General features: G+C 46.4%; 1 protein-coding gene across 2 annotated transcripts in view; it reads left to right on the forward strand.

Annotated features, from left to right (window-relative positions):
* LOC138265903 (inositol polyphosphate-5-phosphatase A-like) overlaps positions 1-18,747 on the forward strand; it is a 350,243-nt gene extending 331,496 nt beyond the window's left edge. The window contains exons 14-16 of one of the 2 annotated variants that reach the window (XM_069214079.1): positions 3,655-3,723; positions 4,651-4,716; positions 13,264-13,393. In XM_069214079.1, coding sequence (XP_069070180.1) covers positions 3,655-3,723; positions 4,651-4,689 — 108 coding nt within the window. In that variant the 3' untranslated portion in view covers positions 4,690-4,716; positions 13,264-13,393. Of the gene's footprint in view, positions 1-3,654; positions 3,724-4,650; positions 4,717-13,263 lie in introns of both variants that reach the window. The other variant, XM_069214078.1, reaches the window with a different exon arrangement.
* Positions 18,748-24,804: the final 6,057 nt, after the last annotated feature.

Below are 24,804 nucleotides of genomic sequence, written 5' to 3' on the forward strand. Positions count from 1 at the left end.
AGGACAGTAGAGTAGAAGCTCGAAAGATTCTACAGGAAGGTTAAAAGATTTTAGCTGAAATCATAGACTGTGCCATAGATGTTTCCTCTACTGGTTTTCGCCAGCTGGCCGGGGCGGCTGTACTCAGGCGCCAGGGGTGGCTCAAAGCTACTTCTTTTAGGCCGGAAGTACAATTAAAGATTCTGGACATGCCGTATGATGGCGAGCTCTTGTTTGGCAAACATGTGGATGATGCGTTACAGTCCATTAAAGCAGACACTGAGACAGCCAGATCTCTGGCAACACTACAATACAAAAGGCAGCCCTTTCGGGGAGCGAGAGGAAGAGGAACCTTTTCATATAGAGGAGGCTCTCAACAATATCGTCAATACTCCTCTTACCAAGGGCAATTTCGATCAACTTTTGGCCAACAACAACCGCATTCCTTTCCAACAGTCAGCCTCTCATTTTAGACAACAAACGAGAGGAAAGTCGGCTTACAAGGCCAAGGAGATGCCAAGAAAACACTGACCCTCATCGAATGCCTGCACCCAGCCCCTATATCAACACTCTAATAGGGGGCAGAATTTCCACGTTTATACACCAGTGGTCCAAAATAACTTCAGACAAGTGGGTACTGGATATTGCCAACCGAGGGCACACACTAGAATTCAACCAACCCCCCCCCCCCCCTCATGTACCACCAAGAGGTTCCCCGCCAGCCCATCTCAACGAGCTTATGGATCAGATTGCTGTTTTAATGAAGAAGGGAGCAATAGAGATCGTACCAAGGAGTCAGAGGGGAGCAGGTTTTTACTCCTGTTTTTTCCTTATTCGGAAGAAGACTGGAGACCTATTTTAGATCTTCGTTCGCTCAACAAATACCTCAAGAAGCAGTCTTTTCGCATGATCTCCCTCCAAGACGTCCTGCTCCTACTCAATCGAGGGGACTTTATGACATCTTTAGACCTTCAGGACGCATATTTCCATATTCCCATTCACCCCAATCATCGGAAATTCTTACGTTTCAGGGTGGCAGGCACTCACTACCAGTTCAGAGTGTTACCCTTTGGCCTCAGGTCGGCCCCAAGAGTATTCACCAAGGTTTTGGCACCGGTGGCAGCACACCTCAGACAACTAGGGATTCAGGTGTTCCCGTATTTAGACGACTGGCTAATAAAGGCGCGAACAACATCGAAGGCTGCCAGAGACACGGAAACGTGTCTATCTCTTTTCAGAGCTCTGGGATTGACAATCAATTACCCCAAGTCTCACCTAGATCCTACCCAGAACATCACCTTTCTAGGAGCCATCTTGGACACTGTCCATGCAAAAGCCTCTGCTTCACAGGACAGGCGAAAGAAACTTCGAGAATTAGCTACACGGCTCAGCAAAAGAAAGTCCGCTTAAGTACGGATTTACAAGTCTTTTCTGGGGATACTTTCGTCTTGCATTCCATTGATAAAGAACTGTCGTCTACACATGAGGACACTTCAACAGCAGTTAGACAATCAATGGAGACAAATAGAAGGCTCTTTCGATGATATAATCAGAATAACCCTATCAGCAAGACAGGCTTTCAAGTGGTGGAAGGATACTCCCCTCGTCTCAGAAGGTCTATAATTTTTGAAGGACAAGACGATGCACATAATAACAACAGATGCATCCCTAGAGGGATGGGGGGCTCATTTGCAGGATCTTTCAGTGAGAGGGAAATGGTCCACTCAGGAATCGACTCTCCACATAAATGTGCTGGAGCTAAGGGCGGTTGCCTTGGCACTCAAATCCTTCCTCACAAACATCAGAAATTCTTCAGTCTTGATAAGAACGACAATACCACGGTCATGCATTACATCAACAAACAGGGAGGCACAAGATCTCAAGCATTAACGCTGGAAACGCAGAAGCTGTGGCATTGGGTAATTCTGCATCGAATTTCCGTCAGAGCAGAACATCTCCCGGGGATCACCAACACCTGGGCAGATGCCCTAAGCAGAACTCGAACCAGCTGCCACGAGTGGGAACTCAATCAGTCAGTTCTCGACCGTCTCTCTCTTCTGCCATACAGTTGTGCCACCAGTTGGCAGGGAAGCCATTATCATCCAGTGTCAGAGCGCACTCCACTAGAGCGGTATCCACTTCGGCAGCTCTATTCGCAGGAGTCCCTCTGAGCCAGATCTGCAGGGCGGCAACATGGACACGTGCTCACACATTTACCCAGCACTACTGCCTGGAAGCTACAGACAGAATGGATGCTGCGGTAGGACAAGCAGTATTACGTAATTTATTTGCATAAGGTGAGCCAATAACCTCTTACCCTCCTTCCTCTATGTACTGTTACAAAGATAATTTTATGTTTATATACCTATGTGTGTATATATATATATTCATATTTTTATATATATATATATAGATATATATTTTATATAGGTATTATGGTTAACGGTTGATTTGCAAATGTTAATTACCTATATGAGTTCAGATAGCATGCATTATGCACAGGCATACTATTGGTGTTTCAGAACTCAAACAATTTTCTTACTGCTAGCTATCCGGATTCAAGCATGTGAATCTATGAAAGATACCCCAATACTGGAGAAGAAAATGAGTTACTTACCTGTAACTGTGGTTCTCCAGTATTGGTATCTTTCATAGATTCACATGCGACCCACCCTCCTCCCCATGGAGGCTCACCTCCTTTGGTTGTTTCCGGTAATCTCTAGTGCGGAGAAATCTGAGAGACTGAGCCTCTGTGCTGAGGGTTCTAAAGGGGTGGTCACGCCTGATTGGCTGACTTTTGGGCTCTTTCTAAAGAGGCTGATAGTTCTACAATTGAATGTGTTTTTTCTATTGATTTAAAAAAGAAATCTCTAATTATTGCTTTCTATGTACCGTGGGACTCCCACTTCGACGACGGGGAATGATTCAAGCATGTGAATCTATGAAAGATACCAATACTGGAGAACCACAGTTACAGGTAAGTAACTCATTTTCTTGTCACTGTTTTCCCCAGTTAGGTGTTGGCTGGTTAAGCCTACTGAAATGTATCAGTGGAAAGACCTGAAAAAAGCAAATCATGTGGAATATGGTGTGATGAGTTTTTGCATGAATGTATTTATCATACTTGTTAAATACCTCATCCGAGGGTACTAGTTTTTTCAGGTGAGGTAAACACATTACCCTGTTCCAGACAATTTGGGCCTTAACTCTCCATTTCTCGATTTTTAATACCTTCTTAATCTCTCTTCCCTACACTCTCTCCATACTTCTTTGTTCATCGATGCTTCAGACTCTCTTCATTGTTATCTATTCACGCCTTACTGTCTATCCATTTCTAATTCTCTCCATCACTTGAAGGCAATCTCAGATTCATTTTCTTCACCAATATGAGCTTTGCGTTCCTCACTCTCTCCATGCCTCATTCTGCCCATTCTCAATTTCTGCACTGCTCTTACCCTGTCCATCTGACATTTACTACACTGCTGTCACCCCAGCCCTCTCACCCCCTTCATCCTCTCCCCCCATTTACTTTCTTTTGCCATTCTCTTCTTCCTTCCCTTCATCCACTCCCTTGTGTTGGTATCGCGCCCTCTTACATACACATACAAAGCTTTCTATGTTATTTACAGAAAAGGCCTAACGGTCATAAACATTGTCCATCTTTGTCTGATGTAGGAGACCAGAAATGGTAGTCAGATGGTGTATGAAAATTTTGGAGCAAGTGTCTGCATGGGAGATCACAAGGTAAGCAGAGTCAGAGCCTTGGAGCAGCACCACGAATTGTAAAATATGGAGCTGTGTGTGTGCATGTCAAAGCGAGGGTTCAAGCCTCGTTTTCACTTACACACATCCAGCTAAGTGTATGTGAAAGGGGTGGGGCGTCCCAGTACTGGCAATTATATGGTCTTTAGTTTTTTTTTAATGGTTGGTTATTAGTTGTTTTGGTGATTATGGAGTAGAATTTGAGGCTAAGTTTTAGGCTGGATCTTAGCTGGGAGCTGAACGTGGGGGAGGTTTGCCTTACATCTGGTGTAGTGATGTCTTTAGTTTGGAGCTGAGTGTGTGGGAGTTTTTAGTGTTGGTCAGACCATAGAGAGCCCTTGGCTTGAAGCTTAGTGTCAGTGGTCTGTACCTCAGAGCTGAGTTTGGGGAAGTCATACCCACCTCTCAGTGTTGGGGAGTCTTTAGCTTGGGTTTGCGGACCAGAATAAGACAGCGGGCCTGATTTAGAGTTTGGCGGACAGGATATCCCGTCTGCTGTAATATGATCTCCTTTGCTATTATGGGGTCGAAATACAGTGGATGGCATATCTCTCACGTTAGTGACAGATTTCCTCCACCCCGCCAAATTCTAAATCAGGCCCAGTGTTATGATCAAAGTGCGAGAAATTGGTTTGCTGCATTGCACATAGTGTGGGGTTTCATGGGTGAGGCAACAAAGTCCGAAGCATTATGGATAGGAATTGTGAATTCTCAGTGAGCAGAGGTGGTAAGGACAGGTTTGGACAATAAATCCTTGCAGTGTAAAAAGCACTGGAGTGCAAAAAACCATTAGTACAGTAAGGATAGGGGAGGTTTTTAGCGTGGAGTACAGGGGGAGGGTAAGTCCTTGTGATAAAGTACAAGTGGGCATGAATGTTTGGTCCTAATTTCTCTGCTCTCTTTCCACAGCCCGTCTTCCTCTTTTTCCAGCTGTCGGTATCTACATAACATTTTGGAGTGTATGTGACAAGAAAGGTAACTAACCTCTGTTGGTGGTGTCATATGGGATCTAGCTGCCCAGGGTGTGGCTCTTGTCTTCCTATTTGGATGACACTTGCAGGGGTCTTAGCACGATGAGAAATGGCGAATATAATATTTTACCAAGACTCCTGTGGAGGAAGGAGCAACACTTACAGGATAGGTTGAGCTAGGAGTCAATACAAGCGGAAAGGAAAGCCTGGACAGACACTTGGAGCACTGTTTAGGGGAAAACAGTGTAATGGGTTTGTAGTGTTCTGAGCAGTCAGGGTGTGAAAGGAATGACCATTCTTATATGTACATGCATTTCAGGTCAAATGTGGGACTTGTTCCTGGGCCCTTCAACAACTCCTAGCCTGGCAGGTCTTCTCCAGCACTGGAATTCATACAGATTTACAAGCTTGAATGAGTAACTGTTAGACATTTTTCAAATCATATGGGACTCTGAAAATGTCATGAGCCTCATCCCTTATTAGGTTCACATATTGCTTCCTTTAAAGTTCACTTATCTGTGATTAGGCTATACAGAGCAAGAACAGTAGTTAGTGTGATTAACACAACACTTTGTCTAAGTCTTTGTTTGAACGTTCTCAATCTAGCTCGATTTGCCTCTCAGTCCAAAAGGCTAGTTCCCCCTTGGGAGGTAAATGTACTTCATATTATTATGTCATTGTAAGGAGATCGATTTGAGCATAGAACAACTCTGATTCAAGATTGTTGAGACAAAATAGCCTCTCAGCGGTCATTTTTTTTCTTGAGTGAGATTTATATTCTGCCTATTAATGAAGCTTTCAAAGTATTTCAGAGGGATACAGTTATTTTGAGACTAAACCTGCATTTCATACATAAGGTTGTGTCATATGCTAGGTTTAGCAAACAATGTCTGTCTAGGGATCTCCCAGAATTCCTACACTTGCTGTATAACTGTTCATCCTTCTGGGGCTTCAAAGGAAAGCATGTACAAACAGTAAACCTTTGCAGAAATATAATTTCCGCACAGTTTAGTGTTGGCACATGCTTTAAAAATGTCCTTGAAAACTGCATAAAGCAATTGTACTGCATCCAGGATGGACATATGCTTCCTCCCACAATACGAAAACTGCACCATAGCAACAGCCCAATGCTTATTTAGTAGGTATCTCTCAGCATAATTGTTTATTTTGCTGTAGTTTCCTTTCCCATTTCAGAGTGATATGTTGAAGGACTCACATCCAGAACCTAGGCTTGGTTGTAATTCAAATTAGGAAGGCTGGTCTGGCGGAGTGACCAGTGGCCATTGGAGCCCTGGATGGGCTTGAAGAATCAAATGAGCCTTCATCAGGACTTCCAGATCAGCCCAGTCATCACACTCAGCATACAGTGCTGGTAAAACCAACCGAACAGGCTGCCCTAAAAAGGAATGTCATCTTTGCCTCCGTCCTGCTCTCTGGGAAGCAAAGCTTAGAGGAAAGGCTCCTTTGACAGTGCTGGATGGCAGCCAAAGATTCGGGTCCCTGAGTCCCTCACACCTCTTTAATAATCAAGAGGAAGGCTTCCTGCCCCTCTTGTAATCTGTGCACACCGAATGAAAAGGTGTGTTTGGAGTCACATGAGATCTCCTGGAGCCTGGGCTGGGCTTGGAGAGTCAAAAGGCCCTTCATAGGGACTTCCAGATCCGCCCCGCCATCATGATCATGGTACAGTGCTGGCTAAACCACTCCCCAGCATGCCTCCCTGCACTGGGCTGTTAGCTACGAATCCCAGCCTGCTGTCCAGGAAGCAGGGCTTGGAGAAAAGGCCCATCGTACAGGGTTGGAAGGCAGCCAGATATTCAAGCCCCTGGGATCCCGCGACAGGCCAGTCTAGGCCTGTGTGGCACCTAAGAAGGAAAACAGTGAACAAGGGGGTGCCTCAAACCTTGTCACTAATCATCCAGAGGAAGGCTACCTGCCTTTCTTGTAATCCGTGCACACTGAGTAAAATGGGGGGCATCAGAGTGCACACGTATGGCCTCTTGGAGCCCTGGCTGGGCTTGGAGAGTCAAATGAGCCTTCATGGGGACTTCTGGATCAGCCTAACCGTCGCAATCAGGGTACAGTCCTGGCTAAAAGACCCCCGAGCAGTCTGCCCTCCACAAGAATGTCAAACTTGCCTCCTCCTGCTCTCTGGGAAGCAAGGCTCACAAGGAAGGCCCATTGGATATGGCTGGAAAGCAACCAGAGTCTCAGGTTCCTAGGTTCCTCACACCTTGTCCCTAATAATCCAGAGGAAGGCTACCTGCCTTTCTTGTAATTTGTGCACACTGAGGGAAAGGGGGCCATTGGAGAGAACAAATCTGACCTCCAGGAGCCTGGACTGGGCTTGGAGAGTCGAAGGATTCTTCATTGGGACTTCAGATCAGCCCAGCCATTGTGATCAGGGTACAGACCTGACTAAACCACTGCAGAGCAGGCCACCATGCTCAGGGATGTCAGCCTCGAATTCCTGCTTACTCCTCAGGAACCAGGGCTCAAAGGTAAAGCCCGTCAAACAGGGTTGGAAGGCAGACATAGACTCAAGCCCCTGGGATGCCAGTGTGAGCCAGCCTTGGCTCGCTTGGCTCCTAAAGAGAAAAAATGTAGACAAAGGGATCCCTCAAACCTTGTCCCTACTTATCCAGAGGAAGGCTACCTGCCTTTCTTGCAATCCGTGCACACTGAGTGAAAGGGGAGGCCATTGGGGTGAACACATCTGACCTCCTGGATTCCTGGCTGGGCTTGGAGAATCAAATGAACCTTCATCAGGGCTTACAGATTAGCCCAGCCATTGCAATTGTAGTACATTGCTGACTAAACCACCCCAAACAGGGCATCCTGCATGGGCATATCAGCTTCGAATCTCTGCCTGCTATCTGGGAAATAGAGCTGGGAGAAAGTTCCTTCACAGGTTTGGAAGGCAGCCATAGACTTAAGCCACAGGACCTGCTTGCCCAGGCACACATGGCACCTAGGGAGAAAAATGGTGGACAAGGGGGATCCTCACTCCCTCACACATTTTCACTAATCATCCAGAGGAAGGCTTTAGGTCTTTTTTGTAATCCATACACACTGAAAGAAAGGGGTGCCATGGGAGTAACAGATTTGGCCTCCTGAAGCCCTGGCTGGGCTTGGATGCTCAAATGAGCTGTCATTAGGACTTCCAGATCAGCCCAGCCCTCACGGTCAGGGTACGTTGCTAGCTAAGCCACTCCCTAGCAGGCTGCTCTGCATGGGGATGTCCGCTTCAAATCCCTGTCTTCTCTGGGAAGCAGGGCTCAGAGGAAAGGGTTGTCAGACAGGGTTGGATGGCTGCAGTAGACTCAAGCCCCTTGGACCCTGGGGTGGGCCGCCCCCGCCCTAGGTGTGGCACATAGGGGGCAAAACGTTGGACAAAGAGTCCCTCACACTTAAGCCATAATCATTCAGAGGAAGGCTACCTGGCTTTCTTGTAATCCGTGCACACATGAGTGAAAGTGGGGCCATCAAAATGAACACATCCGACCTCCTGGAGCCATGGTTGGGCTGGGAGAGTCAAATGAGCCTTCATCAGGTCAGCCCTTCCATCATGATCAGGGTACATTTGTGGCTAAAGTATCCTTGATTCGGGTGCCGGGCACAAGAATGACTGCTTTGCATCCCTCCTGCTCTCCAGGAAACAAGGCTCAGAGGAAGGCCAGTCAGGCAAGGCTGGAAGCCAGTCCCGGACTCGAGCCTCTTAATCCCGTGGTGGGCATCGCAGACCATTGCAACACGTGGAAAGAAAGATGGGAGGATAGGAGGGTCCCTCACACTTTGCCTCAAATCATTCAGAAAAAGGGGCCCGAATCTCTGGCTGCCTTACACCTCTGTCCAAGGAGTCTTTCTTCTAAGCCTTGCTTCTCAGAGAGCAGGATGGAGGCAAAGATGACATTCCTGTTTAGGGCAGCCTGTTCGAGGCAGTTTAGCCAGCTACTGCCTAGCTTGTAATTTTTGCATATTGAGTGAAAGGGGGCTATCGGAGGGAATCATCAGACATCTTGGAGCCCTGGCTAGGCTTGGAGCGTCAAATGAAACTTCATCAGGATTTTCAGGACAGCCCATCCATAGTGATCAGTGCACAGTGCTGGCGAAATTACCACCAAGCAGGCTGCCCTGCACAGGATTATCAGCTTTGAATCCCTCTTGCTGTCCGGGAAACAAGGCTCAGAGGAAAGACCCATTGCACAGTACTGGAAGGCAGCCGCCGACTCGAGCCCCCTGGCGGCATCTGTGTCCTGTGTGAGAACAATCAGACATGGAGGTCCCATGTACCCTATCCCTTCTACTCTGGAGCAAGACCACCCCCTTTCTTACAATCCGTACACACCAAGTGAGAAAGGGGGGCCATTGGTAAAGATACACCTGAACTCCTACAGCCCCGGCTGAGCTTGATAAGTCAAATGACCTCTCATTGAGACTTGCCATAGAAGTGCATAGTGTGCAATCAAATGTTGAGAGCTTGGAGTGAAAAAATGCTCAGTCTTGAAGGATAGCTGTCTGGTAGCACCATGCCTTATGAAAAAGTATTCTGCTCACCCTTGGAGAGGACAGGGATACTGAGGCCTGAGTTCTAAGAGCCCAAGCTAGGTATCTGCCAAGGGGCTATGGAGGGAGACTCATGGAGCTCTGATCCGGAGCACGGTCAGAGCTTCTGAACGGGACGAGTCGGGGAGGCCTCCTCATGGGTGCAGGTCCCCAACCCAGAGATTTTGCGACCCGGTAGGCTGGAAAATGGAGCCTAGGGCTGGGGACTTCTACCCCATGACTAACCGGAGCTCTGACCTAGGGCCCTATAGAGTTTCTTATCACGGACAGTCAGAGTCCCAGGCTCCAAGTGACACAGCGGGCATGGAAGAGAGCACCTGGCCAGGGTTTCCATCTCCAGGCCAACTGAAGCTCTACCCCGGGCCCGGTCTGAGCTTTTTATCTCAGGCAAGCAGCAGAGGCCTTTTTAGGACTGTGGGCCCTCGTCCCGGGCACTTTGAGACTCAGCAGGCCTGAGGCCCGGTCAGAGCTTCTGAGCCTGGGCAAACAGGGAAGGCCTCCCTGCCAGCGGGATCCCATCTGGGGCACTCAGCAACAGAGTCCAGGGCCTCAGCCTCCGCCCGAGGGGCTCTGACCCAGGGCCTGCTCAGGGCTTTTGAACCAGAACAAGCAAGGTAGACCTTCCGGTGCCTGCAGGGCCTCGTCCCGGGCACCTTACAACATAGCAGGTCGAAGGAGGGAGCCCAGGGCAAGGGGGCTTCTACCCAGGGCCAGCCAGAGCTCTGACTAGGTGCCGAACAGAGCTGCTTATCCTGGGCAAGCAGGGGAGGCTTCCCCGTGCCTGAGTGTCCCAGTCCCAGGTTTCAAGTGACACAGCGGGCTATGGAATGGAGTCCAGGGACGGGGGTTTCCAATCCTAGGTCCACTAGAGCTCTGTCCCAGGACTTGATCAGAGCTTCTTATCTTGGGCTAGTAGGGGAGACCTCCTTGGGCCTACAGACCCTTGTCTCACTGGGGCAGGTAATGGAGCCCAGGGTGGGGAGCTTTCACTCCCTGGTCAGCCGGAGCTTCGACCCAGAGCCCAGTGAAAGCTGAACCCATACCAGTAGGGGAGACCTCCCGCTGCCTGCCAGATCTCGTCCTAGGCACTTTGCGACCTGGCGGGCCGAAGAAGGTAGCCCAGGCCTGAGGGCTTCCACCCCAGGACCAGCCAGAACTCTGACCCAGGGCACGGTCTGAGCGTCTGAGTTTCTTATCCCCAGCCTCTGGGTCCAGGTCCCGGACTCCAGGTGGGCCATGGAATGGAGCCCAGTGCTGGAGGCTTTCACCCCCAGGCCCACCGGAGCTCTAACTCTGGGCCCGGTCAGAGCCCCATCACACACAGGGTCACCCTTCCCAGGCCTACGGGTCCCCATCTTGGGCACTTTGTGACATGGCGCGCATAACCAGGTTCCCAGGGTCCTCACCCTTGGCACGCTGGAGCACTACCCAGGCTTGTATTCCAGGCACGTCGAATGACAGAGGGGGACATTCGAGAGAATGTATCTGGCCTCATGGAGCCTTGACTAGGCTTGAAGTTCTAAGTGAGCCCTCATTGGGACTTCCAAGGAGGGCTCGTAATTCTAAACACTGAGTCACGTTATTTATTTTCAGTGCAAAAACTCACCATTTATACTGACATGACACATTTTGCACTAGCCATGTAGACGTGGTAAGTAACCCATAATTAAATTCCTATCGGAAACCTGAAGCAAGATAGAATGCTTCATGGCCTCATCAGAGGTACGAAGGACTATTGAAATTCTACGTTACATTACAATACAATCAATGTTAAATGGGCATAATCTTATAAGACTGGTAGGACCATGGGCCTGATTTAGATCTTGGCAGTGTTACCGCTATACCGATGTGGCGGCGGGCCAGCAAAGACCATCAAGTCGACCGCATTCTGCCTGCCATATGTAGTATGCTGAGCCGCAAACTGCAACAATGGAGTGCTCTTCCTAGCCATCATGCAGGCGGGTTCCCGTTGCCTGTATTTAGATGTTACAGTCCTGCAGGCGGTATACTGGCAGCGGCTTTCTGACGGAGGGAGGACATCGCTGAACTCAATGGACATCAGACAATGGCAGTGGCTGTGGATTAGAGGTAAATCCAACACACAGTGTACCCTTGCCAATGTGCCCTCTGCATCACACATGACACAGCACACCACATACACACCATGATCCATTGCCATCCCACCACAACACAACATGTACCTGCCACAAAACACATTGACGTATGTCCATGACACAGCATACACACACTATTGATGCTGCACCCACACACAACTCAAACAACAACTACACACTCATCTACACAAATCTACACAATCCACTCTTTCCTATGGCACCATGGCGGCAGGTGGGAATCCTTCCCGGAGCCAGCGGGACTCAGGCGGGTTATCATTTATGGGACCGCCAACATCTAAATCAGGTGGGTAAACCACTGATCTGGTGGATGGGGTTTCTGTTGAAAAAGTGGCGGCGGACCCGTTACTGCCAACATCTAAATCAGGCCCTATGTCTTCTTTGCTTGCTATCAGCTGTTTGCAGTGTGCAGTTCTTCATCTGTGCATGAGGCCATCTCCAAAAAAAGTTTAAAATGGATTTTGAAATGTATCTGGTTGTTATCAGAAGCTAGCAGGCCCTTCTGGGAATGCCTACAGGTCAGTTTACCATAGATAAAGAAGCCACAACCTTGTTAACGTCACACTAGCAAGGATTGGTAAAGCGGATCACAATGTATGGACAGAACAGGATTATGTGATTGGACAGGCCATACTTCAAAGTCTCTTCACATAGTCAGACTTTTCTGATAATTATGTTTGCATCCTTTCAATTTTCTAGAATGAAGCTTGCAAATTTATTTAAGATCTCAATGTTCAAAAATTAGTTACAGGTCAGAAACCTGTACGTATGTTCCATGGTTCTTTAAGGTTTCTAAAGGGAAATTAGTGATAAACTGAGGCTCAGCCACTTGCGATTAGCAGAGCATATGTTCCCCTTCCTGTTTGTATCTGTGATAATTTGCTGTACCCATACTAGTTGAACAACCTGGGTGAAGAAAGTAGCAGAGATGTTTACAGTAGGCACTAATTCCTCTTCGGTTTTTACTGACACAGGCAAGCCACCCGGACTATAACTTATGAACTGAACCTTGAGGATTAAGTAGTGTGGATGCCTGTGTCAGGTATTATGGACAGGTGGTGCAGCGATTAGGGTTCATCCTCATTCTAACTATCTTAGGACCAGCTCTGTTGGGTCCTCCTGCTGGTGAGGAGAAAAGGTATTGCCTCTTTCAAGCAATTCATTGTCTTGATGCAAATAAGAGCCTTAGTGGTGGACTTGTCCGAGAAATGGAGGATCCACTCACAATCAGGGCTTGTGTGTACCAAACATGTGACACTGAAGAGATCACTACTGTGGTTACGGCAATACCCATTCCCTCACCACTTCCCTGCCTAATGAGCACTTTACCAGAAGAGGCCTGCCCTGGGTACCCTGTATGGCAGTCTGTGAGGTAACAACAGGGGCTTTGGATATTGCTGAACCCACAGACCTAATGAATAGGCCTAAGTAAAATTTTGATCTTGAGTTGAGAAACATTCTGCCCCACAAACATGCCACTTTATTTCAAGGGAAAATATGAGGCAGCCAGATTGACAAGATTTAGGGCCTGATTTAGATATTGCATACGTATTACTCCATCACAATGTTGACGGATATCCCATTCGCCGAAATCTCAATCCCATTATGTCCTATGGGATTTAGATTTTGGCGAACAGGATATCTGTCACCATTGTGGCGGAATAACCTGTCCTCCAATATCAAAATCAGGCCCTTAATCTAATTTAAGTATTGGGCATGAACACAGAACCCAACGGCCATGCAGATGGGCAGAATCTGTTGGCCTTTGTCTTGTCCAAAGTAGGTGATGCCTCTGGTAGAGCCGTACCCTCTAGCTCCCTCTTTTCAAGTTTACCCGATGTTTGTCTTCACAGGTTGTCTTTGAAGATCCGCCATCTTGGAACAAGAACCAAGAACATCTACAGAGGATACTGATCCAGCAACTGGGAACATACCACAGAATTCTGGATCCAAGAACTCCAGAGCTTCATGTTTGACCTCTCACACTGTTGAATAGAGCTGTGCTCAGTTGTTCAACAGACATCTGGAGCCAGACATCAGTCATCACTACAAAGACTATGACTAGCAGTGGAAATTACTGGTCATGGGAGGGATATTAGACAACATAGGAAAGGGCAATCTATATGTCCCACTCCACACTACTCGAGGGAGCATTTGAAACTGACTCACAACAATCACCTATAAAGGCGATCTCCATTCTGAGTGTGCATAAGGCAATAGATTTAGCATTATTTCTTTTCTAGCCTCACAGTGTGCAGAGAGGCATGTCCAGTGAAACTAGCAAATTGTTCATACCTTTCATGAATGGACATTGGATCATCTGTCATTTCAGAAGTTAACAAGTGAATTTTGTGTACTGACCTATCTAGAATAAGCATACTTTTACTACATGCATCTGTATTTTTCAAAAGAGAAAGATCTACTACCTATCTTCATACCTCTGCCACTAGCCTCACCTCCTCCCTTGGCATGATGACAGAAAGAGAAACATACTTCTGGACCTACAGGAAGAAGATATGAAACTAAGAAGCAACTCTGCACCCCTCCCTCCTGGAAATTGGTCTAAAAGCCAGAGGGAGCAAAAAACAGGTCTAAAAACAAAGGAGCCGATCTGACAGCCAGGGAAGAATGTTTTGGGATTCCAAAGCGGGATAACCCATAAGCATGTCTGAGAACTCAGGAAAGTTGGTTTTAAAATGTCTAAGAAGAACACGAGAGCAGTCCTTATAACCCTATGGTCTAGGGCTGATGAGCCCAAGGAACTAGGCCTGATAACCGTAGAATTGCAGGTTTTAGAATTCCCTAGGAAATGGATCTAACAACAAGGGGTGCAGTTCTAAGACATAAAAAAGCAGCTCTTTGGGAGCTTCAGAAAGCAAGGCGGAGAGTCCACCTCAAACAGATTTGGGAATCCCAAGGAAGCAGGTCTGAGAACTCCAAGAAAGAAGTCTGAGAATCAGAGGAATAGAGAATGTTAGTGGCATGTATTGCTGTAGATATAATATACCTACTCTGTATACTCCTGCCATCTTGTGCTCCGTGTTGATGCTTGCAGCTTGTTTTTGTTTAAAGACCTTTTTGGTCACTAGGTGTGTTGTGACCTTTCCTTTAGCCCAAAACGCAACAGGACAAAGACTCGACCCCAGATTTGTTTTGTCCACCATTGCATTCTGATGTTCAAATGACATACCCTGGATGGTTGATGATTTCCCCAGGACCTTCAGGGCCAGTCATCGAAAACTGATGCAACAATATCAGCTCACTGCATCTGCAATGATACAGGATTCATATTCAGGTTGAGTCAGTGTTACTTTATCGAAAGGAACTGGTGGTATTGAGAATGATTGTAATGGATGGTGTTAGGGAGAAGACACCCTTCCAGGCCTGTCCTAGATGCAGAACAAAATACCTATGGTCCGACTAGCATCCTTTGTGTAACTTCTGCCTGCCTCCAGAGCATGAAGAGCCCATCTCAGCATCTAAGATGTTAAAGTGTAGGAAAACCTTCCACTTCTGTCCTGAATGCCTATGTTCAAACCACATGCTGCAAAGTCAGGACCCACCTGATGCTGCAGTACTCTACATGTCAGAGGTTGAAGTGGAGGAAATCCCTTTTCCCCAATGCACGGGTCCCAGTACAAAAACAGTTCCTCGCACCCCTGTCTCTCTACATACACTCAAAGATCAGCCCTGTGGAGATAAATCCCAATAATGCTCTCATACAGAGGTCAATTACCACTTCCAAATAAGTCATGCTTTGAAAGACCGCGATGAGCCAGAACAGATCTATCAACCCTCAGAGACAGCTCCAGCAAAGCCTTGGCCAAGGGGTGCTCAGCCAAGGCACAAACCTATGCTGGCCTGACTGAGTCTCAGAGAAACTACTTTTGGAGTCAAAATAATTTCTGAACCCAACTTCAAGGCTGGCCTTGAGACTTGATTTGAACAAGCCCTTTTATGCCCTCATATTCGATATGCCTGATTTGAGGCAAAGGAAGATCTTCATTCATCCCTCAACTGGGAAGATCTTCACTAAACCGCCTCCGTGGGATGACTCCTATGCACATGAGCCATGGAAAACTAGAAAGCTCACCTTTGAGGAACAGATTTCTCCCAATTTTGAGTCTTATCCCATCCCTAAAAAGGTTGTGGACAAGGCCACCAGTGCACCACCACCACTTTTCCTCAAACCCCAACCACAGTCACCACCACCACTTACACAGCACCATCTCTGTGGCCTTCCTCACCACCATCAGCTTCTCAGTCACCACAACTGTCTATTCCCTCAGACTGACTCAGATCAGGGTAACAAATATGAGCTTTATGGCCCATACCATGACTCGGCCACACTCAAAAGATGGGAATGATCAGTGGGGGGACTATCACATTGATTCTCAGGAGAATGCTGATCTTGAGCCTTACCTTGTTATTCCCTAAAACCCTTGTCACCTCTGCTGGGTACTACTCAGTTGTGCAGAGTGCGGCGCAGCACTATAAGCTGAAGCCCCATTTAGTTGAGAAGGATGATGACTTCTTGGGTTGAAAATGTTCCAAGACTGAGAGATCTTTGCAGTACCTCCCTATGCTGAAACACATGAGCAGGTGCACCACAGACAACTTTAAAGACCAAGTCAAGGTTCAAAGTGAGGGATATTATTACATGGGTTGGAAAAATTGCAAACCTGCATGATATTAGCCAGTTTACATCAGGGGCAATATCCAGTCACAATGCAAAGAGAAGGGCATAACTTCAAGCAACTGGGATACTCCTCCAGACAAGGAAAGCAAGATTGCTATGGCTGAAAACAGGTGGCTGTGGGGGCAGCCAAACAGTGGGGTATTGCCATTTCATTTGGACTGTCTCCAGGTTTGCTGCCAGTGGAAGGAGTTGATAAAGCACCTCCCCGAGGTGTAATGAAAAAGGGGACAGGAACGAGTCAAAAGGCACATTAATTTCCTTTTGAGGTAGCACGCATGGCTCAGGGTTTCTGGTTTTAGGTGAGAGATTGAGCAGCACCTGACCAACATCACTTTTGCTGGGGAGCATCTGTTCAACTTACAGGTTGACTTTATACTTAAGAAGATTAAAAAAAGATACTGCAAAAGCAATGGACACCCTGTAGACTCAAATGCCCAAGTCTGCCTTTCTTAAGCAGCAGACAAGAGGAGGTTCAAAGTCAGCCACTCCTCCTCAAATGCTGGAGAGACCAACAGCAGCAGTTTTTTCAGGACACTCTGTGACCCAAATCCTTCACTAGAGGGCAAGAAAAAGGTAGAGGTGGCTCTGGCAATGGCGCTTCTGTCTGCAAACAATGGCTCGCCCATCATCCCCCTTGATCATACCACACCTGTCAGGAGACTACTAAGGATATTCCTTCATCTGCTCCTCCTCAATGGCTGGGGTACCAAAAACAGCAGTTCTTTCAGGACACTGCATGATCCAAATCCATCACTAGAGGATGTATTCAGAAGCTACAGGAGAGACAAAGATAGAGGTGGTTCTGGCAACTGTGCCTCCATCTCCAGATAGTGGAATGCTCATCATTTCCCCAGATCACATCACGCCTGTCAGGAGAAGACTAAGGTTATTCTTTCAGCAATGGGAAGAAATAACCTCTGACAAACAGGTTCTCAGTAGTACAGCAGGGCTACTGCTTGGAGTGTACTCCACCAAACATACCACCTTGTCGCCATGCAATTAGTCAAGACTACCTTGGACTATTGGGGGAGAAAGTTAATGTGCTCCCATCAAACCAGTGTACCTTTATCAGGGGAAAGGTTGTACTTTATGCAAATCCTTATGGCCAAGAAGGATGGAACATTGCAGCCTATCCTCTAACCTCGTGCCCCTCAACTGGATACCCTATCAGAGCAGTTCAAAATGACCATTCTGCAGGACATAATTCTGCTGCTCAGCAAACTGGGTCACATGGCGATCTAAAGGATGCATACATCCACTTCCCTATATATCCAGTGCATTACCTCTTCAAGTGCTTTGTGGAAGTGAACAACACTACCTATTTAGGCTTGCTACCCTATGCGGATCACAACTGCCCTAAGGGTATTTATCAAATGTCTAGCGGTGGTAGTGGTGCACTTGTTCAGAAACACCATTCATGTCTTCCTTACATGGAAGATTGTCTGACAAAGAACAACATCATTAAATAGTGCCTTACACATTCAGACAGCATTGTCCCTTCTACACAGGCTAGGGTTTACAGTCAGTGCCAAGAAATCACACCTCATGCCACAGTAGACCCAACCCTGTCTAGGGTCTGTGTTAAACTCAATTGTGGGGAACGCCTAACCCTACCAAGATAAGTGGGTGATGGCATCCAAAAGACGTTTTACCCTTTTTCAGAGAACCTATCCTTTTATGGTGAGGACTGTATTGAAACTATTGGGGATAATGAATTCCTCCATAGCAGTAGTGCTGCATGCAAGATTGCGCATGCATCTACTGGAGAAGTGACTAGCAAGAACATGGTCACAAGCATTGGCCAAAGAGAAGATCTAGTGTTAGTAGAGCCCATAAATGAGCGCTCTCTCCCATAGTAGGAAGGAAACATTTGTTGCGGAGCAGGTCTTTTCTTGACCTTCAACTGCAAGTGAGCATTATCATGCCTCACTCATGGGGTGAGGAGCACGTCAGCCACATGACTGTCCAGAGTCCCTGTGCAGAAGAACAGTATCACATTAATCTCCTGGAGCTCAGAGTAATCTATTTGGCACTCAGTGCAGTCTACATTTGAATTTGATGCACAACAGCCCTGAGAAAGACAGGCAGCATGACAACTGTGTAATACATCTATACGCAAGTGGGGCTGCCTTGTCACAGCTGTCAAAAATAGCCTAACAGATTTGGTATTGGGCCATTCAAAATCCTAGAGCATCTGCCCAGGACGGACAACGATTTTGCATACTTATTAAACAAGAATCATCAATATGTCCACGAAAGGAAAATGAATCCCCAAGTACTCCAACAGTTCCTTCACTGGTGGGACACTATAGCAATCTATCTGTGTTCCACCACAGTACGCAAAATCACAAAACTTTGCTTCCAGGTACCTACAGCTGAATTCCATGGGCAAAGCACTGGGGCCCATATTTATACTTTTTGACGCAAAACTGCGCTAACGCAGTTTTGCGCCAAAAAAATTAGCGCCGGCTAACGCCATTCTGAAGCGCCATGCGGGCGCCGTATTTATTGAATGGCGTTAGCCGACCGGCGCTGCCTGGTGTGCGTGAAAAAAAACCACGTACACCAGGCAGCGCCGGCGTAGGGAAAAATGGCGTTTGGGCGTCCAAAAATGGGGCAAGTCAGGCTGAGGCAAAAAAATCGTCTTAACCCGATTTGCGCCATTTTTTTACGACGCCCATCCCCCATTGAAATGACTCCTGTCTTAGCAAAGACAGGAGTCATGCCCCCTTGCCCAATGGCCATGCCCAGGGGACTTCTGTCCCCTGGGCATGGTCATTGGGCATAGTGGCATGTAGGGGGGCACAAATCAGGCCCCCCTATGCCACAAAAAAAAAAAAAATACTTACCTGGACTTACCTTAATGTCCCTGGGGTGGGTCCCTCCATCCTTGGGTGTCCTCCTGGGGTGGGCAAGGGTGGCAGGGGGTGTCCCTGGGGGCAGGGGAGGGCACCTCTGGGCTCATTCTGAGCCCACAGGTCCCTTAACGCCTGCCCTGACCCAGGCGCTAAAATCCGGCGCAAATGCGGGTTTTTTAGACCCGCCCACTCCCGGGCGTCATTTTTGCCCGGGAGTATAAATCCGACGCAATAGCATCGGAGTCATTTTTTAAGACGGGAACGCCTACCTTGCATATCATTAACGCAAGGAAGGTGTTCATGCAAAAAAATGACGCTAATTCCATGAACTTTGGCGCTAGACGCGTCTAACGCCAAAGTATAAATATGGAGTTAGTTTTGCGTCAAATTTGCGTCGAAAAAAACGACGCAAATTTGGCGCAAACGGAGTATAAATATGCCCCTGGATGAATTGGTCAAGGATGTTTGTCTACGCTTTTTCTCCACTACCTCTTATCCCATATGTTGTGAGTAAAATGAGGCAAGTAAAGACCCTCATTCTGGTTGCATCAATGTGGACGAGGCAACAGAGGTACTCAATCTTGATAGAAATACTGCTGCATCCTCAATGCTGAGACCAGTTCCTGACTCATCATCAGGGACAGTTCTGACATCCAGACCTCAGGCAGCCTAATCTAGGAATTTGGTACCTCATCTCTTGGAGTTTTCTTAGCTTAAACTCCCAGAAGAGTGTATGTAAATCCTGTGCAAGGAACTTAAACCCACAACATGTGTGTGCTATGCTGCAAAGTGGAAAAATGTTCATTACTGTTTGGGGGAACACAGATCCCCAGATGTCATCTGATGTTTGTTGCATTTGCAGAAAGCAGAACTGGCATATACGTCTATTTTTTTACGTTTAGCTGCAGTTACAGCTTACAGGGAGAGTAGAAAAAGTGTATCTTTTTTAAAGTATCATGGAGGACCTTAAAAGAGTATTTCATCACTGCAGCACTAGAATTTCAATATAGTTATATCAAGACTGATGTGCCCTCTGTTTTACTTTCTTGTGATATGCAGTTCTTGTCTTGGAAAATCACCTTCCTAGTGGCATTCACTTCTCTGAGGGGGGTAAGTGAGTTGCAAGCACTATAATTGGAAGGAACGTTTATTTAGATTCAATGCATGCAGTGGATTCAAACGCCATCCCCAAATTTCTACCCAAGAGCTTTCCCCTTTCCATGCAAATCAAATAGCAGAGTTGCCCATCTTTTTCTACACTCCCGACATTGTGGCAGAGAAGGCCTTACATACACTTGATGTCAAGACAGCGTTAATGTACTATTTTGATTGTACAAAGTCCATCCACAAAACAAAACTACAGTTTGTTGCTTTTGCAAAACCTCACTTAAGAAACATTGGGGCATATTTACAAGAAACTGGTGCATCAGCACTTATGCACCAGTTTTGTTGCGTTGCCCCTGCCCCTCCTAAGGACACAATGGGTACGCCGTATTTACAATACAGTGCACCATGGCAGTCATTAGGACAGTAGCATCAGAATTTTTGGCACAATTGTGGCGCTTTGCTGCACTAGCGTCAAAAATTTTGACAGTAGTGCAACAAAGTGCAAGGAGGCCCATTGGTTACTATTGGTGTGTCATTTGAACACCTGCTTTGAGCATAATGTGGCGCAAGGGGGTGCAAAGTGGTACAATGCATGCATTGGGCCACTTTGTAAATACGACGCTGCAAAAATGCCTCCTTAACGCCACATTAGTGTAAAAAGTTGCTAATGTGGTGCAAGGGCTTGTAAATATGCCCCCTTATTTTTAAGAGAGATATTGCTAGAGGGATTATTGGATGTATCCTCACTAAGGAAACCTTATTTTTAAGGGTGTATTGCTAGATGGATTATTAGATATACCCTTAAACCCTCTTAAAATGGTTAGTACATTACGTATAGTACTTAGTGCTGATTCCACTTGCAAAAAAGCATGCTACTATAACTTGCCTAGGAAATATTCCCATTGCGGACATCAGTAGAACTGCCACATGGTCAACACTCCACTTGCTCACAAAGCACTATTGTGTGGATATATAGGCCTATCAGACGTCCTTGGCTGGCTAAACAGTTTTAAGAACTTTGGGCCTGATTTAGATTTTAGCGGACAAGTTACTCCGTCACAATGGTGACGGATTTCCCATCTTCCAAAACATAAATCCCTTCATATCCGATGGGATTTATATTTTGGTGCACAGGATATTTGTCATCATTGTTATGGAGTAACTTGTCCGCCGAGATCCAAATCAAGCCCTTTGTTCCAAACATCTGCATTTTCTACTTGTTAGTCACCTGTTATGGGAGGTACTGTTTTACAGTCTATGCTGAGCATGTGTATTTACAGTCACATAAGCTACGTACAAGAAATGTTGATTATCTTATAACCATCTGTTCGTAGGTTGTAGTGCTGTAGATTCACATGTGCCTTCCCATCTCCCCTGAAGCTAGCAGTGATCCAGCATATTGATTATAAGTATTTTTTGCGCAATGGACAGCACATGAATTCTTGTTCCTTCACTACACACCACTAACATTAGTCACCCGCTGTGAAAAAACAATCCTAGGTGGAAACTTTGTTCTGGTGCATTGTGGGCTAAGGGAGTGGTTATAGTAGGTCGTGTGACCGAAAACTTCTTTGAACAAAAACAAGTTGCAAATGACTGCGCCCAGACCTACATAGCTGCATGTCACTCTACAGCACTACAAGCAACGAACCAGTGGTTAGAGGGTAAGTAATATCCACTACACGCTACAAACAAATGGTTAGTGGATAAGTAATGTTTTTCTTTCCTTTCACATGGGTACAAATTGGGCCTTTTTGGGTTAGGCCTAAACTGGTATATCGAATGCAGAAGGTCTCATTTGCAAGTTACACATGTGAGGGCCAGAGGACCTATGCCTTTTAGGAAGCTAAACTCTGGAGTGCCTCCCAAAATTATCTTCTCTCTTTGTCTAACTTTGAATGTCCAGCATATTGGCAATGCATTTTTTCATACGGTTCTACCTCCACCCCTCACCATTAAGTGTCTGATCCAAAGGCCTTAACAGGCCTGCTGCTAATGGCTGTTTTATCCTCCTCAAGATACTGTTTTTCTTCGTCTTCCCACCACATGGTCTAAACATCAACGTTCTCCTTGTTTTCGGACAATGTTATATGTTTGTATGTTTGCTCTTATGCTTAAGACTCCAAGTGACACTGAGAATAGTGTGAAAGTGAAACAGAAATAGGGGGGACGGCAATAGATAAGTTGATGAGACAAAGGAAAAGAAGTTATGGATACAGTAAATGAGATACGAAGATGATAATGAGATGCAAACCTGAGGGATTTGAAGGAGAAATCATGGAGTGTGATTAAAAGAAGTCAGGTTAACTGTAACAAGTGATCAGAGGGTGAAGGAGAAATGTAGGGGTCAAAATTAAGGAGCAATCATGGTGGCAGTGAAATGGAAAGAAGTCAGAATAACAATAAAAAGTGACCAGGGGGTGAAAGAGAAATTAAGGGTTAGAGTTAAGGAGCAATCACGGTAGAGGTGAAAGTGACACCACGAGGGCAGTGGGCGGGAAGCTTAGGGCCTGATTTAGACTTTGGGGTATGGAGTTACTCATCACTAACATGATGGACATTCCACCCGCCGTATTACAATCCCATAATAGCACATGGAGTTTGTAATACGGCAGACAGGATATCAGCCACATTTGTGACAGAGTAACCTGTCTGCCAAACTCTAAATCAGGCCCTAAGTCAAAGCAAAATCAGTGGTTTCAATAAAAGGGAAACCAGTGGGACAGTGAAAGAAAATTAGGTGTCACTGTGAAAGATACATGAGAATGCAGCTGAGGCAGTGAAAGAGAAAGGAGGAAGGTCCAGAGGGTACAGTGGAAGAGCAGTTGGGGAGGTAGTGAAAAGGAATTGGAGAAACCGTGAAAGAGATATGAGGGTGAGAATGAGATGGAATCCTGGGAGTTGTATTGTGTGTGACAACAGATGGGTGAACGAGAAAGTATAAGGGGGGTATTAAAGGTCAATTGGGGTGACAGTGAAGTTGTTACCAAAAGTCCAGGGAGTGATAAACTGGTTGAAAGCAAAATCATGCGTGCCGATGAAAGAGAATTTCATGGGCAGTGAGAAGAAAATGGTGTCACAGTGAAAAATACATGAGAATGAGGGACATAATGCAGGACCCTGCAGTGGGGGAAGAGGCAACCTTTCGGTCCCCCTTCAGCTTAAGAGCTATGAATATCTGTGAAATATGGGAGTATCAAGAAACCCTTTACCACATTCTGCATTGGGTTGGGGCATCATTTTGGCTGGCCCACTGTTGAGGATGAAAACGAAAGCAGGGATGCTGTAAAAGATATCAGGATGTGCAGCAGAAGAGACACTTTGGTTTGCAATGAATAGGACATTAGGTGCTGACCACCCTCTCCACCGATCATGCATACAGCAGGTGACGTCCACCTTTGGCCTGTAAGCGTAATTGACAGTTGGTAGGTGCCTTGAGATGGCTTTGGTTCACACAAGACCACACAACGGGGATCACTACCTCGCAAACTACTCTGGAAAGGTGCATTGGTTCCATTTGCAGGAAATTAAGGGGCATATTTACAAGCGCCACCAGAGCATCACTTTTTGTGACGTTCCTGTGGCGCTGTGCACTGCGCCATATTTACAAGGCGGCGCTAAGCCACTTTTTGTAGCTTAGCACTGCCTTGTAAAAAAGTGAGCTCATCTGATATAGTTTTCTGTGGCACAGGGGCGTTCTGTGGGTTTTACTGTGGGCGTTCCACCACAACACCTATTGCTTTTGACACTGCCCCAGATTTACAAGAACTCATAAATCTGTGGCAGTGCCAAAAATTAACACCACTGCAGTGGTGGGGTTAGCATGGGCAATGAGGAGAAATACTTTCATTTCTCCTCGTTTTTGCTTTTTCTATGTGTGCTGCCTTATGCAACACACATAGAAAGAGCAAAACGCCATGAATGATTGTTTATGTGCAGGAAGGCGCACATAAACAATCGTTCTCTTCAACACAGACACCTGTGCATTATGGTGCACGGATGCCTGTGTTGGCGCTGGCAGCTAAATTTTGTGCCAGCGCTAGGCGAAACACAGGGGTTTGTGTAAATATGGTGCATCCTTGCGTTTCAGAAGTGACGCAGTGCGGCGCTGCTAATTCTGGCGCAGTGCTGCACTATTTCTGTGTAAATATGCCCCTTAAAAATAACGTGTTCTTTAAGTTACTCTTGTTCTGTTCTGCAGGAAATGCCTCGATGCTCACATGACTTGTGCAATGCTCTCAATCTCTCAGAAAGTAACCATTTTTCTTGGTCTGTACATCACTGATGGAATTTCTTGGCAGTTCCTTGTATCTCTGTTGACTGGAGGTGAACTGTCAGAATTCTGGGTCCTTTCTATTATTTATGTCTTTATCTTTTAATTTTACTGTTTGTTGTAGTTTTATTCTTTGTCTTAGTGTTTTAATAGGGAAAAATCACACAATAAACTTCTAGTCAAAAGCAGTGTTGAGTCAAATGTGTGTTTTCTAAGTTTACTAGAGGCACCGTTTTAGAGGTGAGTGAAATGGAAAGTCCACTGGCTTCTGGAAGAATTGCTAAATCCGGAGAAGGATTCCTTTCTGCTAACTTCAGTCAACGCAAAGTCACCTATGCAAACATCAATGCCGTTCAAAGTCACATGTGCAGCTTCGCGCACAGCCCAGATTCACGTGTGAAAACCACACACAGACCAAAATCACCTACGGAAAACAACAAACAGCGTAGAATTACAT

The sequence above is a fragment of the Pleurodeles waltl genome, chromosome 11 (genome assembly GCF_031143425.1).
Source record: "Pleurodeles waltl isolate 20211129_DDA chromosome 11, aPleWal1.hap1.20221129, whole genome shotgun sequence".
Classification (NCBI taxonomy): domain Eukaryota; kingdom Metazoa; phylum Chordata; class Amphibia; order Caudata; family Salamandridae; genus Pleurodeles; species Pleurodeles waltl.